General features: G+C 41.2%; 1 protein-coding gene across 6 annotated transcripts in view; it reads right to left on the bottom strand.

The window, feature by feature from the left end:
- Positions 1-162: 162 nt before the first annotated feature.
- LOC101483181 (LIM and calponin homology domains-containing protein 1) overlaps positions 163-16,047 on the bottom strand; it is a 31,240-nt gene continuing 15,355 nt past the window's right edge. The window contains exons 13-31 of one of the 6 annotated variants that reach the window (XM_004549288.6): positions 14,080-14,337; positions 12,544-12,906; positions 12,100-12,408; positions 10,016-10,375; positions 9,713-9,751; positions 8,242-8,371; positions 8,008-8,165; positions 7,246-7,894; positions 5,594-5,917; positions 5,049-5,148; positions 4,934-4,959; positions 4,624-4,737; positions 4,381-4,473; positions 4,065-4,266; positions 3,801-3,900; positions 3,408-3,482; positions 3,163-3,271; positions 1,778-1,880; positions 163-1,450 (exon numbers count right to left, since the gene is read on the bottom strand). In XM_004549288.6, coding sequence (XP_004549345.3) covers positions 1,425-1,450; positions 1,778-1,880; positions 3,163-3,271; positions 3,408-3,482; positions 3,801-3,900; positions 4,065-4,266; positions 4,381-4,473; positions 4,624-4,737; positions 4,934-4,959; positions 5,049-5,148; positions 5,594-5,917; positions 7,246-7,894; positions 8,008-8,165; positions 8,242-8,371; positions 9,713-9,751; positions 10,016-10,375; positions 12,100-12,408; positions 12,544-12,906; positions 14,080-14,337 — 3,538 coding nt within the window. In that variant the 3' untranslated portion in view covers positions 163-1,424. The remainder of the gene's footprint in view (positions 1,451-1,777; positions 1,881-3,162; positions 3,272-3,407; positions 3,483-3,800; positions 3,901-4,064; positions 4,267-4,380; positions 4,474-4,623; positions 4,738-4,933; positions 4,960-5,048; positions 5,149-5,593; positions 5,918-7,245; positions 7,895-8,007; positions 8,166-8,241; positions 8,372-9,712; positions 9,752-10,015; positions 10,376-12,099; positions 12,409-12,543; positions 12,907-14,079; positions 14,338-16,047) is intronic. The other 5 variants (XM_004549289.6, XM_004549290.4, XM_076884803.1 and 2 more) reach the window with 5 other exon arrangements.

Below are 16,047 nucleotides of genomic sequence, written 5' to 3'. Positions count from 1 at the left end.
CGCTGAGATCGCAGAGTTTCGAAGGGAGCACATACCGTCGTTTAACAGCGTCGAAGCTCGTAGTAAGTATACTTGGCATGGCTATAACATTACAGCTCATAATCAAAATCGTTTATGTTGATGTCAGCATGAAAGTAAATCCAAATAAAGAAACAGATAGCATCCCATTTAAAACATTTTATTGATAAACATACAGTTACTATAAAAGACAATGAACTGTGCTCTATTCCTCTGAGAGATGAAGAAGCTGTCAGGTTTCCAGATTGAGGCGAGACAAGAGAGGATAGGACAGTTCAGATTATTCTCTGGGGAGGCAACGCTTGTGATACAGAGGCAAATGAGGAGAGATTTTAGGACACTGTGGATTACCTTAAGAAGATATTAAAACAGGGAAGCAGCAAGTAACATTATGTCATTGGTTTAGTTCACTGGAGGCGATGGAAGAGGACAGCAGGTGATTAGGAGAGGCTGATCCATTTAACATTTATTTTTTGCTGGTATGGAACTGTGCATTAAGTCAAATCACACACTGCATTCACACACACACACACACACACACACACACACACAATGTGCCAAGAGTGTGAAATACTCCTGCACACTCCACTCGCCTTCGCATTCATTACATAAGGCACTGATTCAGGTGCAGTCTGTGAGAAGAAACAATGGCTAAAACATCCTAAAGGGAAATTATTTAAAATTCAAAGAACAAGCATTATTACTTAACAACATGCATTCTCATTCCTGTAAAATGACTTATAGAAGAAAATCAAAAACAAAATCATCAGAATGATGTACGACAAACACAAGGATAGGTAAGAAAATAACAACTCACTATCCATCTGAGCAATACTCACAAAAACTTATATATATATGTTACTTTTATCCATGCAAAACTGTAAACACAAAACCCAAAAATAAAGGAGAAGGTATGAGTAAGGCATTATAATGGTCAAGCTACTTCAGGTTATCCAACCTGAACCCCTTTTGCATCACACTCAAGAGAGTGGAGTCACATGATCAATGCAGAAGCAGGAGTTAATGAGTCAAGATTTGGGAGGCCGATGTGTTACAGACAGTAGTGTTCAGCTCTTGGAGTAAGATCCCTATTGAATGTCTTGTATGGATGTGCAAACGCCTAAACAAACTGGTTTTTTGATTACATCCATGCTACACATACTAAAAACAAGTGTATACACGTGTACGGTTAAGAAGTATAGCAATAGTCCTGCAAGTCCATGTAGTTGAGACTTTTGACCCACGTGGATTCAGACTCCTCGTTGTGAACATCCACGTGAACTGTTGTGCATTCAAGGAGGAAAAAAGATGATGACTTGTAGCGTCAAGACTGTTTCAGTGTGATTCAGGGTTTTAGAAGAGTTCTCCACCCAATCACAGAGGGTCCAGCTCCAAAACAGTGGTCATCATAGTGTGGTGGGCTGACCTCGGCCTGCAAACAGAAACAGACATTAACAGTCATATAATAAGTTTACACTGAAATGGTTTGTACTATCTAAAATGTTTGGTATGTGAGATAAAGACAGAAACGATGTCTGTATATACTCATACTATAGAAGTTACTCAGACACCACAGACATTACAAAAATCCGATAAACAAAAAAAAGATGTTAGCAGTCAAAAAGCTGAAGTCAAAATGGAGCCCACAAACCAACGGGTGACATCACACAGGCTAGGTATGTGTTTTGTATGCCATCTGTGTGCAGGACAGGATGCAGTCCCTCTGTGCTGGTTTGTGTGGGTGTGCGTGTCTTCTCACCCCGAGATGCAATGTAGCACTCGTGGCAGCTCAGCATTCCCTTACGAATCCGTACGTCAGTCCCTGCAGTGGCGTCACCAAGCTGTACACCACACAGTCCACACTGCGTTTGGAAATACGGCAATTAACATTATGTACACACAGGACTGTCTTCATGTTGAAAACGCTCATTTTTACTCCTGTTGTGCATCAATTTTTTATGTGTTCTCTTCCTTGGACATAATTGTGATATAAACTCACCCACTTTATTATGTATACCTAACAGATCGGACCCCCTTGCCCACCCCTTATTTTTCCTTTCAGAAATGCTTCTTAAGCCATCAGTTGTCATAGATTCAACAAGGTGCTGGAAACATTCATCAGAGTATCACACAGTTGCTGCAGATTTTTCAGCTGTACAAATTTTGCAAATGTTTCTCTCATTGAAATTGTCACACCACTTTGGCAAGGTGCTCTGTTGTATTGAGATCTGGTGGCTGTGGAGGCCACTTGAGTACAGTGAACTCACTGTCGTGTTAAATGACCAGTTTGAGAGTATTTGAGCTTTGTGATTCGGTGTGTGATCCTGCTGGAAGTAGCCAACAGAAGATGGGTACACTGTGGCCATAAAAGAATGGAGATGGTCAGTAAAAATTGTCAGGTAGGCAGTGAAGATGAGATGATGCTCAGTTTGAGGTTATCTCAGCTTTGGGATATGGTGTGCTACTCTAGTCATTAAAGACTGGTACACTGTGGTCATAAAGAGATGGACATAGTCAGCAACAATACTGAGCAACAATATTTAGATAGTTTGTGATGTTGAAATGATACTCAGTTGGCACTAAGGGGCTCAAAGTGTGCCAAGAAAATATCCCCCGCATCACTACACAACCCAGCAGGATAGATTCATGCTTTCATGTCTTAATGTTGCAGCAGATATCGAGACTCATAAAACCAGGAAATGTTTTTCCAGTTTTCAAATGTCCAATTATGACTAAAAGAGCAAATTGTGTCTAAGGTTTCTTAGCTGACAGGAGTGGCTCTGGAGTGGTCTTTTGCTTCCAATCAGACATGTTGTGCCTTCAGACATGCTCTTTTTCATACTTGGTTGTAACAAGTGGTTATTTGAGTTAGTGTTGGCTACCAGGCCACCTTCAAAGCCACGCAAACTACATTCTTCCACATTCTGATGCTCACTTTGAACATAAGCAGGCCATCTTGACCATGTCTACACTGAGCGGCTGCCATGGGACTGGTTGAATAGGTATTCGTTTTTAGAAGCAGGTGAACAGGTGTACCTAATAAAGTGGCTGGTGGGTGTAGATGTGCTCAGGTGATCTCTGCGTATCTGCTTCGATATGGAGGAAAAATAAAATCATCTAATTAATCTGCATGAGCGTGCTAACCTTGAAACAGTGCATGTGGAAAAACAGTCCCAGCGTATCTATGATCATAGCAGCGCCTTTTCCCAGAGGCTGAGCACAACCAGTGCACAGTCTCTTTCCACTAACACACCTACACAAAAAAGAGAGCAGGGGAACAGTTAGTCAGATACAAACTCTGCTTTCCCCACATTAATGGATCTTCAATCTGCTGATCTGTGGTAATATTTCAGGTATTCATTGGTGCATATGTGTGCTAGCATCATCACCTGCTGGGTGAGGGAGGCTGAGGCTTTGGAGAGGAGGACTGTTGTTCACTTGTAACACCATCATGAGATCCAGATCTGAGGTTAAAAAAAGAAAAATATTCACATACACAGCTGAAAGATATGTGCCATGCTAGCACCCCCCCCCAAAAAACAAACAAACAAACAAAAACAAACAAACAAACAAACAAACAAACAAACAAACAAACAAACAAACAAAATCTTCTGACAATTGAATATTAACACCAGACAGGAGAGGTTGCCATTTTATCACAGGGCTCTCCAGAGAGAGCGAAAGTGCGAACTGCTGCTGCCAGAATTCAATCCAATAAGTAAAACAACTGTATAAAATAACACAAGGGTGTAGATACAGGCATATACAGCCACCTGGTGTACCTTTTAACAACCTGTCCCTGGTTCAGCTGAGTATTGCGGTCCAGAGAGGCTGTTTTCCACAATTCCTGTTTCTTTGAAGGTTCAACATCAGCCCCAGAATCTATAAAAATGAATAACATAGTATGATAAACTCTAAAGAATGCTTTACTGTTCTCATTATAAACGTTGTCCTTTGGAGGCTAAAGCTTCTTTGATCCAACTTCTTCAGATGTTTGTTTTTTCCCTCGCTTTGTCGGTCCAGAAATGTAAGTACTTCATGCTCACCCTGGAAGAAATGCAGCTTTGATGCATGCTGATCTTCATTCCCTGTAGAGATTTTTTGGCCATTGTGCTGCAGAGGAACATTTTTTCCCTTTGTGTTGTCGTTTTCTGTACCAGGTGAGGTTGTCGCCGTCTGTCCTGACACCTGGTTTAACAGGCCGGTAGGATTGAGGGGTGTGACGGTCTCCTCTAGAATCCGTCTTTCCTGGAAGAAGCACAGAGAAAACAAAAAATCAAAGATGAAAAATAGGACGTGCAGAACCAGCACACATAGTTTTGTTTTTTTTAGCTTAAAGTGAGTCTGTCTAGATGTTTGCACCTCTTCATTGTGCTTCCTCTCCTCCTCTTCCACCTCGAGCTGTGCTTTCTCCCATTCCTTCATCAGCTTCTCTTGCTCTCGCTGGTATTGCTCCTGAAGTGAAACACGTTCATGTTAATTTCTGAATGCTCAGAAAACACATGTGACACACACACACAACATTTACACACGTGTCCATTACATCGCGTGCAGTCTGTTTTCTGCAAGGCATTCGTGCACATACACATCATTACACTGCAGTACCTTTAAGAGGCGCTCCTGCTCCTGTTGCCACCTTTCCAAGCGCTTACGCTCCTCATTGGGGTCCCAGACCCAGTGATTAACACGTTTAGCCAAGTTCAACATGGGGGTCTCAATCTACCCAGACCCGACCAACAACCACAGACACACACATGTATACCCACCAAAAGGACAGAAAGAGAGGAAAGGTGAGAGGACAAGTCTGACTACAGCGACTACAGTGACCACTGGAGACGAGGGGTCAGGACAGGATCATATTAAAGAATGAAGGAGAAACAGAAAGGAGGAGCTGGAGCTGCTCAGAGATACTCACGGTCACACTGCTCTCCTCAAGTCCTTCTGTGGAACGAGACAGACGCAAGCAGAATATTAGAGAAATGAAACAGGACGGCTACGCTGTGAAGGATTTGTTTGAAATGCAGTTTTACCCGAGACGGTGGGAGAATATTCTTCCATGCTGCTGGGTGTGGAAGATGGTTGAGTATTTTTTTCATCCTCTGGTTTCTCAAACAAGCCAGTGGTCTCAACCTGTGGATATGTGGGGTGAATATTAAACTATATTTATAAACTATCCAGTGGTAATAAAAAGGCAGGAAAAATAATTAATGAAAACTTAATTAACCCTGCTTGAGTGGCTTTGCATGATTCATAGTTTTAAATACTTATTTCTCTCATACTGGGCCTTGTGCAACTTTCTATAATGACCAATACAATTTTTTTGAAAGACCTTCAGAAACCGTGGAGAACTATTGCTCAAGACTCTGATGAATTTTCTCTTTACACCCTATGCAGCTGCTGTTTTACGTTAATGTAATTGTTCAATAATGTGATCTTCTTTAAACTATACTTTTGCTTTACAAGGGAGATCCATCACTGGAAGAAATGACTGTAGCAGAATGACAGCTTTTGTGTGGTACTTTTGCTAAATGGGACAAATAGGAAGCATCTTTTAATATGTCACTTGTAGCATTACCTCTCCGTCGTTTTGGGTGTCTGTGTGAAGCGGCTCCACAACCTTCTGCGTAAGCTCTGTCACAATAGTTGTTGTGATGATACAGTTTCGACCTTCGATCAGGGAGCTGATGGCAGAGCCTGAAGACGGCGTTGACTTCTCCGTCTCCGTAGGCTGCTGCTCTGCAGTCTCGGCACTTTTAACAGCCTCCACAGGTGGAGCATCTTTCTCCGCCTCTTTGGATAAAACATCTTTGGTCTCCTGTGGTGAGTGCTGAGGGGAGGTAGGTGGAGTGGAAACAGTTAGCTCCTCCGTCTCCTCTCCATTCACTCGTACCAACCCGTCCTTTTGAGAGGAAAGCAGAGAAAGGCGATGAGTAACTATAGCCAACCTATTTGGCATTTACTAAAACTGTACAAACTTTAACCCTGTAAAGCCTAAACCATGTTCACCAACTGTCAGAAAGTTCAATTTTTTAACTGGAGTGCTTATTGAACCTTCTGACAAGTTTCAATTTGTAGCATTTTTGCAACCTTTGCTTTAGGGCTCAAAAACCCATGTATTGAATATGACACATTTGGTGCTGCAGGGTTTAAGAAATGGTTTATAAAACTTATAATGTAGTTAAAAGCATATGTAAGGGCTAGTGTGTTCATCAAGACACATTATTCGTTAATAATAAAAAATTGCTGCTTATAATGATCTGTTTTTACACAAGACTCCAATTATTGTATGACAGGAAAAGTCATACAGTTGTTGACACTGATGGGGCTTTTGTGTTGTTTCTCAGTTTTGGATTCTTGTTTAATATTATTGAGATTTGTTTCTGTTTTGTTATCAATGCTGTTCTGCTGCTTGTGAAGTTTTTGATTCTTGCGTTTATCGAGCTTTTGGTCCTTGTCTTGCTTCTGTTATTGACGACTCCTCAGTGTTCTCCTGCCTTTGACTCCCTCAGCCATGTCTATGCGTGCAAACACTTTCATCTACTTGTTTTTTGTTATGTGTCTCTTGTGTTTACCTCCTGTTTTCACATGTTGTTTCTGCCTGCTTTCTGCCCACACCTGTGTCCCGTTCCCTCCTGTCATTTCCCTCTGTTCACCTGTTTGTCTCTGTAGTCTGACTGCCTGCTGCCTCTGTTCCCTTTCCCTACTTTTCAATTATTTTGGGGGGCTTGTACATTTTTCATTTCACCTTTTCTTGCTTAATAAAAAATGTAAAAAGCTCAGCTTTAGTTTTCACATTTTGCTTCCCATGTCTGCTGCTGGGTCCACTTTTGTTTTCATTCTTCCCGAAACTGATATTTGCTTACACTTGCATTGCAATGTCTAATCTAAGCATTAAAGCCTTCACATGGCTAAATGGTTAATTACTAATGGCAAAATTTAGTGTTATTTACATGTAAACAAACATTAGGACTACAGGGATATTTTACCTAGACTATATGGATGGGAAAATACATACAGTTTTACATTTTCATTAGTGTTTAAATCTTCATAATGAATACTTTAAAAAATAATACTAATAAAAAAGTCGCCCATGATATTTTTTTCATGAAGAGTATTACAAAAGGTTTTGATGAGCAAGAGGAAAATAATAAAACTTTAAAAACATTAAAAGCTACAAACAACACAGGTACCAGCTATCAGTCAATCCTGATGGATCTGAGTCATTACCTTAATAGGTTTGTGCCCAGGGAGGACGGCCCCAGGCTGGCAGTAGGGTTTGGCTGCCAGCAGGGGGATGGGCCTGGAGGACACAGATGGTGGGGAGGGGAGAGCGTTTGCCGACTGTGTGGGGTGAGGCTGCCCTTGCGCACTCTGAGGTGAAGTGTGTTTTGTCTGAGGCTGTGGATCTCCTGTGATCGCAGCCTGTTGCGCAGTTGGAGACTCCATTAGTTGGGTCTGGGGTTCATTAAACTCCAGAGACTGAGGTGACACACTCAGTGAGTCTGTGACTGTGGACAGAGGACTGGTTGGACTGTTTGGTGTTAGAGGGCTGGTGGCTAATTTTTCTTGCTGATCTGATGTGTCTGTCTCTATCTCTTCAGGTTTCATGTGCTCCTGATTTGTAACTACATGTGATTCTGGTTGGCGCAGAGCCTCTGACATCTCAGCGTTATTAACAGGTGATTCTGGCTTCTGCTCTTTGTCCAGCTCATTTAGTTCGTTTTTGGGTGTGGAGGTGGATCTGGGTAGTTTTAGGGTGTCCAGTACTGCATCACTGATGGTGAAGCGGAGAGCATAGCGCTGCAAAACCAAGGCTGCCTCCTCTGGAGTCACTGCGCTTCTGTAGGCTTCACACAGATCTGCTTCTCTGCGCTCCCTAAAAAGAGCAGCAACACAAAGCATTTGTCCAAAGGTAGAAATACTGTCACGACACTAAATAAAGTATGTTTGTAAGGAAAGCAAGAAAAATGGTCTCTGTATAATCCTTACTTCTCCTCCACGATCTCTTTATAAGTCTTAATGCTCTTCCTCTTATTGCCGTCACGTCCCTCCCCCTTCATCCTCTTTTCTATTCTCTTCCTCTCCTCCTCCTTTCTGATTAGATCCTGTGACGCGCTGCGGCGGCGATTCTTCCAGCGAGCCAGGTCCTGTCACAAGTTCACATCATTAATATGTGGTTCTTATTTTCCCAATGCACCCTAAATGCTTCCTCACATCACTCACATCTTGCCAGTGGTCCTCATCCTCCAGAAAGTTGTTGTACTGCTCGTGCATGTGTTCATGTCGCGATTGGCTCAGCGACGGTAAGTGTCCCACCTCTTCCTCGTTAAGCATGTCACCCATACTTACACTCCTAGAAAAACAAAGGCTATAGTTTTACTTTAGATAAATCCCTTAAACGCCACAGTTAATCATTTTGCCTGATTTGGCTCTGGAAAACCCCTCCAGCAAGTTTAATGTATTATTTGCATTTAGTGACATCAACGTGTGTATAACACAGAGCCTAAAATAACACCCAAGCACTAGTCTAAAACAACACATAGTCCATGATAAAAAAAAAGCAGCAAAAACAGGAAAAAAAGTCTTGAAAATAAATGCAACTGCAATTTTTTTTCTATAAATATACACAAACACGGAGAAAGACATGCACAACCAACAACTGTCCACTAAGAATACAAAATGCCCTCCTTAACTTTCTTTGCTACTTTGATAGAAGTTAGAAATAAATGTTTTGAGTTTTTTGGGTTTTTTTTTAAAACATTGTTCACAAGGTAACAACCTTTCTTTTTAAAGTCTGGATAATGTCCATACGTCCTATCCTGGATCTGGGTTCTTTTGGTTCAAGGATGAATATATTATTTATACATGAAAAAAAAAACAAATACAGCATGATAGAAAAAATATAATAAAATCAATCTTTCTGTATATTAGTTGTGTATGTGTTGCCCGTGTCTCAACACAGTAACACTAGCAAAGACATGTTACTGCTTCTGCAAACTAATCACGAACCAGCTAATAAACTGAGCAAACACAACCACAGACTGTATATAAAAGATGGACATGGCTTCTAGGTTTAAAACCTGCACTCCTGTTAACACCAGCAGGGGGCGACTCCTGTGGATGGAAAAAGAGGCTTCCAGTTGTACACGGTAAAATAGAAAACGCCTGTGCTTCGTTTCTTCGTGACCCTTCCTGATGAATTTATGGGCTCACTTCCTGGTTTCAAGTGTTTTATGGTCCTCGGTAGACGGAGAAGCTGGTATAAACCCAGCTTCTCAGCTAGATCCACTTCTTCCTCATTGAGTACAGTTTTGAAACATCAAGATAGTGTTTGACAAAAATGCTCATCTCCAAGCATATGAGACTTACTAACTAACCATACTAACCAGTAAGTGTGGCACAGTGGCTGTGTCCATCTTTTACATACAGTCTATGAACATAAGATAAGAAACACAGTCATTCAACTTTGCAATGTAGTACAATCCGATGAAGGAGTCTATGTTGATGTGTAGTTTCATATGTAAAAGCAATCAATGGAAACCAAAAGCCTGACGCTATTGATGAATTAAAATGTATCAAAGCACATTATTATTGTAAGCATATTTTTGGATTCTACTCATGAATTGTGGCATGTGTAGTGTGTCCATATTGTTATCATGCAGGTGCTCATCCAGATTCACAGATAAACACTTACTCGGTGTCCTCAGACATAAAAGCAACACGTCGGCTCATCCTAAAACAGCAAGTAAATGAGAGGAAAGAGCAGGTGAGGGTATGGGTAAGAGCGGGGTTTGCAGGCGCCCTAAATGCACACAATATTTTTCAAAGCTAGCAATTTAACGTGTGAATCGCTAACAGAGGAAAATGTTTTGCTTTGCACATCTGAACAAAATCATAACAAATAAAACCTGCTAGAAAAGCAGAGCAACAATCCCATTCATCAAATCTGGGAGGGGGAGTGATAACACATGCACAAAAAGCTTAACAGTTATCTCACATCATTGGAGGAAGCTCGTCGTCCTCCAGCCAGAAGGGTTTCTTTCGAGGTTTCTCATTTACATCCTTCTTTCTCTCCTCCACCTCAGCTTTTTCCTCAACTCTCTCCTCCACTTTCTGCTTTTCCAGCCCTGACTTTACACTACAGACTTGTGCAGGACCAGGACTGGGTGCAGGCACGAGTGAAGGAGAAAAGAGGGGTTCAGCAGTAACTGTGGCAGAGGTATTAGGGACCATCGCACCTTCGCTTTCTTGCTTTTCCTCCTTTTCCTCACGCCTTTCTCTCAGCACTGCAAACGTGGGACTGGTTGGAGCTTTGGAGGGCAGGGCCTGTGGCTCTGCTGCCACAGCAACAATACTGCTGGAACAGCAACCCAGTGACAAGGCCAATATTAACAGAAAATATGCTTATAGGGGAAATTAAAACTGCATCACTGAAGACTGAAAGCTGATCCACTCTGGGTATGTTACAGCCTGCTATGAGATCACTGAGCGGGGATGGTTAGACAGTGCTTAAAGAGTCGGGTCACCCAAACAACATAATAATGCTTTTCTTGTCAACTTTTCATCTGATCTACTGTAAGTTCAACTTTGCTGTTGAACCAAGAAGGTGGAGTGTGAGTTTTTAGACTGTTTCATCAGTTCTGTTTCACGGATTCATTTTAAAGTCACACTGTATTACACTAGATGCTCTCTGTAGTAGCTACCAAGTCTCTTGCTGTTGAAGGGGTGTTCTTCCTTCATACAGTTGCCAAGTGCTTGCTTATAGAGAATTGTTGCAGTTCTCTGCAGTTGAAAAACTGAACTGAGCAGATTATAGTGGCTCCATAATGATGTGGCTTAGTTTACATATTAACCTAAGAAGAAAAAGATCCCTGGTTTCATTCTGGAAGACACAAATCCCTTTGGGGTTGTGTTCAGAAAGGCATTACGTCATTGGTGTAAAAATCTGCCAGATCAAATATGCGGCGCTACCTGCTGTAGAGACCCCCTAAGGAACACCTGATAGCATCTTTCTTTATTGGAAATTGTACAATGATACAAATGTCATTATCAACAAAACAACCAGACTACCAGAACAATATATTTAGAGGGTGATGCAGAAGATTTAGGTAATTATTTGTAATGATGGTAATTTAACTGGATATTGAACATGGCACACAGGTAAATCTTGCTACTACATGTTATATCATCTTGTAAAATGATACTTTTGCATCATTTCACTTTATTAAGATTCTATTTATGTTCACAAAACATGAACATGACATATTATGAGATATATGATATATTATAATGCCATCATGTTGCATGGCAACCACCTAACAATGGACTAGAAGGATCTGAGCATTACTGGGGACCCAAAAATGGACTAATTGCTTTAAGTAATCACACTCTCTTAGAGTGATGAAGTATATTGGTTTGCCAACAGCATGAAAATACTACACAGCACTGCAGCATGGGTAAGTACTAGTTTACATAAATAGGCAAAGCTTTCTGGCAGTTTTATAGATTTGGAGAATTTTTATAATTTGCATAAATGTGTTTCTCATCCCTAAAGCCAGATCTCTGCCAAAGACAGACTTTTTCAAGTTTACATTTTCACATAATTAGGGTGACCCAACCTTTAAGAGTTTCAACCTCTTCAGACTGAAACAGCAGCCATTTATGTGATTCAGCCGTGATTCATAGCCAACAGTCCTTTACACAACAACGACAAAAGTCACGCCTAACAAAACCTACGTTAGATGTCACGACAAAACATTCAACCACATTAGTTCAACCAAAGCACAAATGAGCCAAACCACGTGGGAAACAGAGCTGCGAGAATCTGACCACAGCAGCAAATCAAAGTCAACCAATCCTTTCATATGAATGAATGAACAGCTAACCCTCCACGCTGCAGGCATTCAGAAACACTCACAGCAACAATGCAGGCAAGTCGAGACTGTAATTCACCCAGGACACATGCTAATGTTAGTACTTGAAGATGTAAAGTAAACATCATTAAACCTTAATCCTTGCCAATAAACACTCTTTGTTAGTTGCAGTAGTTCACAAGTGCCACGATTTCTTTTCATTAAATACCTTTCACCCTCCTTCTTTTCTGTCAGCTTAGGCCTGCTGTGGAGCTGCTTCATAGCAGACACTGGACTGATGTTATACTTCACTGATCCAGGAACAGGCAGGAACTGATTTCTTTTAGCTGTGCTCGCTTTTTGGAACGACCCCGTCCTTCGAGCCATCATATCATCTTTCTCCGGGTCAGGCGCAGGCACATTTTCACCACACTCATCCTCATTATCACCGTATTCCCACTCTCCCTGAGACGCTGATCGGATCACTGTTGTCTCGACCTGCTGTTGAGGTGCTTCCATGGGCTGCTGGTGCTCCACTCTGTGACAAAAAGTCTTTTAACTGAAAGAACTAAACACCAAGTTATAGAACCTCTTTTATGATGCAAACAACACCCGAGCTTGTTAGTTGCATCTGCACCCTGTTAGACACACTCCAGATCACAGCTCAGCCCACCTGACGTCCAGTTTCTTGCTCCTGTCTGCCTGCACTTTCTTCTTGTTCTGCGGAGCAGCGTCTGTGGTTACCTCTCCCTGTGTGCAGCGTTTGGAGGAAGGCAGAGGTAGGAAGCGGTTGTAAGTCACTGTAGAGGCGCTTTGTTTATGGAAAACTCCCGTCCTCCTTGCCATCATGTCGTCTTTCTGAAGATCTGGGACTCTCCCCTCTTCTTCTTCCTCCTCCTCCTCTTCCTCTGATCTCCCCTCATATTGAGCCAGGCGGGCATCGATCTCAGCGGGAGTGGGAGTGGCCTTGGTGGTCCAGGGTGGGAGGTCATCAGAGGGAGAGGTAGTTTGATTGGGGTCGGCTCCAACTACCTGGCTGTTGGAGTATTGCATAAAGGCTCAAACTACAGCAGCAAAAAACAGGTCACGTGCACCTGCAGATGACCCAGATATGGCCACAAAGCCCAGGCATCGACATGCAGGAAAGCACAGCAGCAAGAGCACAGACCAGAGAAGAAAATATCAACATTCAAGATTTAGGGGGGAAAAGCACACAAACGTGACAAAGGTACAAAACTAAGATATTCAAGAGGTGTTTTAGTTATTATTATTATTATTATCATCATCTTGTACATTTGTATGTTCATGGCTGACGTATTGTGACAATCTCCCCCTCGGATATTAATGGCCAGAAAAGTGCACAACATCAACAGATGTTCACTTGATGATGAAAAATGAAACACTTTGTTTCATATTTTCATTTTCTATTTTATTATACATCTGTATAATAATATAATTAATTGGGACAAAAATAGACTGAGCATCAAATTCTAGTCCTTGAATGTGAGCGAATGTTTGTTCCAGATTCGAAGTGACCATCTCAACGTGTTCGAGAAACATGATGAGACATCGCTGAGTCAACACCCTGACAAAACTGGTCAAAATTTGCTCTTTAAATAAGTGAGGCCATGACTTTTCTTAATAACTAAATCATTTGGCTTTCATAAATCAGATTTAAGGATAAATCTGCGACAGGGTTTTTCCTGCAGATAAAAAATTCTGACAGCCTCTTAGAGAGAATGTAGTCAGAGCCAAAGGAAAATCCCTTCAGTTTGTATTTTTTGTATTTGTGACTGCATTTAATTAAGCACATTTCTATTCATCACATGCTCATAAGCAACAGGAACTTTACTATATGTATGTAATAGTGCTTGTGTACATGGTCTTCTATTAAAGGCTCATTCTGAACCAGGAAAAACCCCTACAGCTGACGTATGAGCTGCCCGGCAGATTTATCAAGCTCCATTTGCTGCAGTATTTACTACATGCATGTGTGTGTGTGTCAATGTGTAGGCTTTCCTTGCCCATTAAAACTACAAGCAAATCAGGACATTGCAGGAAAGACCATTCAAACTACCTATTATACAAATTCAAGTAGGAGCAATGCAACAAGTGATGCAGCACAAAAGCTTCCCTGGTGCGATCCATACTAATGCAAGCGACTTGGAATTCAAACCACTAAGTTGCCTCTGTTTGGCCGCGTCCATACCTGCGTTCCCACTCTGAAAGCTGGGAGCCCAGGCCAATGGTAGGCATGGCTATGGTTGCCTTGGAAAGGAGTCGTCTAAGTAACTCCGTCTCCTCGCCTTCACTCGACATGACTGTGTCTATTGGCTGCTCGATCTCAGTCACGCCCCCAAAGGTCACAACTTTGCCTTGACCTCGTCCAGCCTTTGCTGATCCGCTGAAGGGACCTCCATAATTTTTCACCAGGCAGGCCTGACACACGGGGCCTGGGCTAGTATCACTGTACATACAGTCTCACAAATTAAGACCCACAGCCACAAACACACACACACACAACACCAGCAACACCACAAGCAGGGGGAAAAGAAATAATGAGCAACTACAGACGGAGGATGAGACTGTGAAAACAAAAGAAGGATTACATGGAAATGTTGAGTCAGATAGTGAGGATGGATGCACAAAAGAGGACAAAGCATGGGATTTTATATCCAAATTACTCAAACACTCATGTTCGCACACAGACACAGACACACACACACACACACACAGTAAGGATTTGATCTATTCTAGGTGGTCACATTTTCTGCTCACTGCTGCTCCTCTGGGAACACAAAAAAGTCTTTATCCTAACTAATGACATCAGCACAGGCGGAGAAAAACAAAGCCAAGCAGTGCTCGCAGCCAACAGTCGCCTCTTTTTTGGTCTCACACACGGTCTCATACACACCGGCCAATTCCCTGCTCCTTTTCAAGTCCTGTCAAAGAAGACTGAAGAGGACTGAAGTGCACAATGATGAGGAGAACAAACAGCAGGCGAGAACACAGGGGGACAACAGAGACGAGGGAAGAAGGGAAAGTCCAGAGAGATGTAATTTAAAATTACTCTAAATATCTAACAGTAAGAGACTGTTGGGAGGGCTATAAACGTTATTTAATTTAAAGGCTTAACTAGTGACAGCTCACATTGTTGATGATTATTTAATTGTTCGTAAATGTAATAAATGTGACTATGATACGGAAACGTCTGTCTGTTTGCTTGTTTGTCCGCAAACTCCTCCTGGACCATTAGGAGTTGAGCCACTAAACTTGGTACACAGATACATTTAGGCCCCTGAAGGTTTTTATCTATATCAGATACTATGATGTTATCATCGTGTTGTCTAGCAACCACCTAGCAAAAGGCTAAAGGGACCCTTTTGTTCCCTTGCATAAACACTGAAAAACACTACTACGCCTAATGTTTTTAAACTTTTATTAATGTGTCACTTTGCCAACAGCACGAATGAGCCAAATAGTGCCGTGGCACAGGTGTGTAGTAAAATTAGACATTTTGAGAACTATGCTCACTTGCCAGGAACAAGATCCAAAAACTGATACCACTGTGTTGTAAGGTTATTATTGTTGACCAAAACTTAAAACTTAGTGTGAATTTTTTAAAAACCTAAATCAAAATAAACAAAAACATGCTTTAAAAAATGAAAACAAACAGAAATGCTATTGTGCCAAAAAATAATATTATAGAAATATGTCTTCAGAGGAGGCTTTGTTAGATATGCTTATTGAGACTATGACGTCTACAACACAAGGTTTGTACTACAATACCTGTTCTTATCCTTATCAACTAAAATAATCAAAGTGACACTGAAACTAATAAAACATACACTGTAACAAAACATTTTATACAATAAAAAGCTGAAGTGAAACAAAGCTACTCTGAAACGTTTTAAAACTCATACCTATCTCATTTATTATCATTTATTATCTCATTTAACAATCAAGTCTGAAACAAAATCTCTGAATTTTCCTCTGGCTGTTTAACGGGCTGAACGTGTTGGGTTTTTTTTACAACAATTATTTATTCTAAAATTATAATTTCACTTATGTTTTTGTTGTTTGGGTTTTAGATAGCTGAATATTCAATTTTCTGCCTTTTTAAATTCTATAGAAAGCATCTCATTTTCAGTTTCATTATCCTCCACCTTTTTGATAA

The sequence above is a fragment of the Maylandia zebra genome, linkage group LG6 (genome assembly GCF_041146795.1).
Source record: "Maylandia zebra isolate NMK-2024a linkage group LG6, Mzebra_GT3a, whole genome shotgun sequence".
In the NCBI taxonomy this organism is placed as follows: domain Eukaryota; kingdom Metazoa; phylum Chordata; class Actinopteri; order Cichliformes; family Cichlidae; genus Maylandia; species Maylandia zebra.
This window is presented reverse-complemented; position numbering and strand designations above follow the sequence as displayed.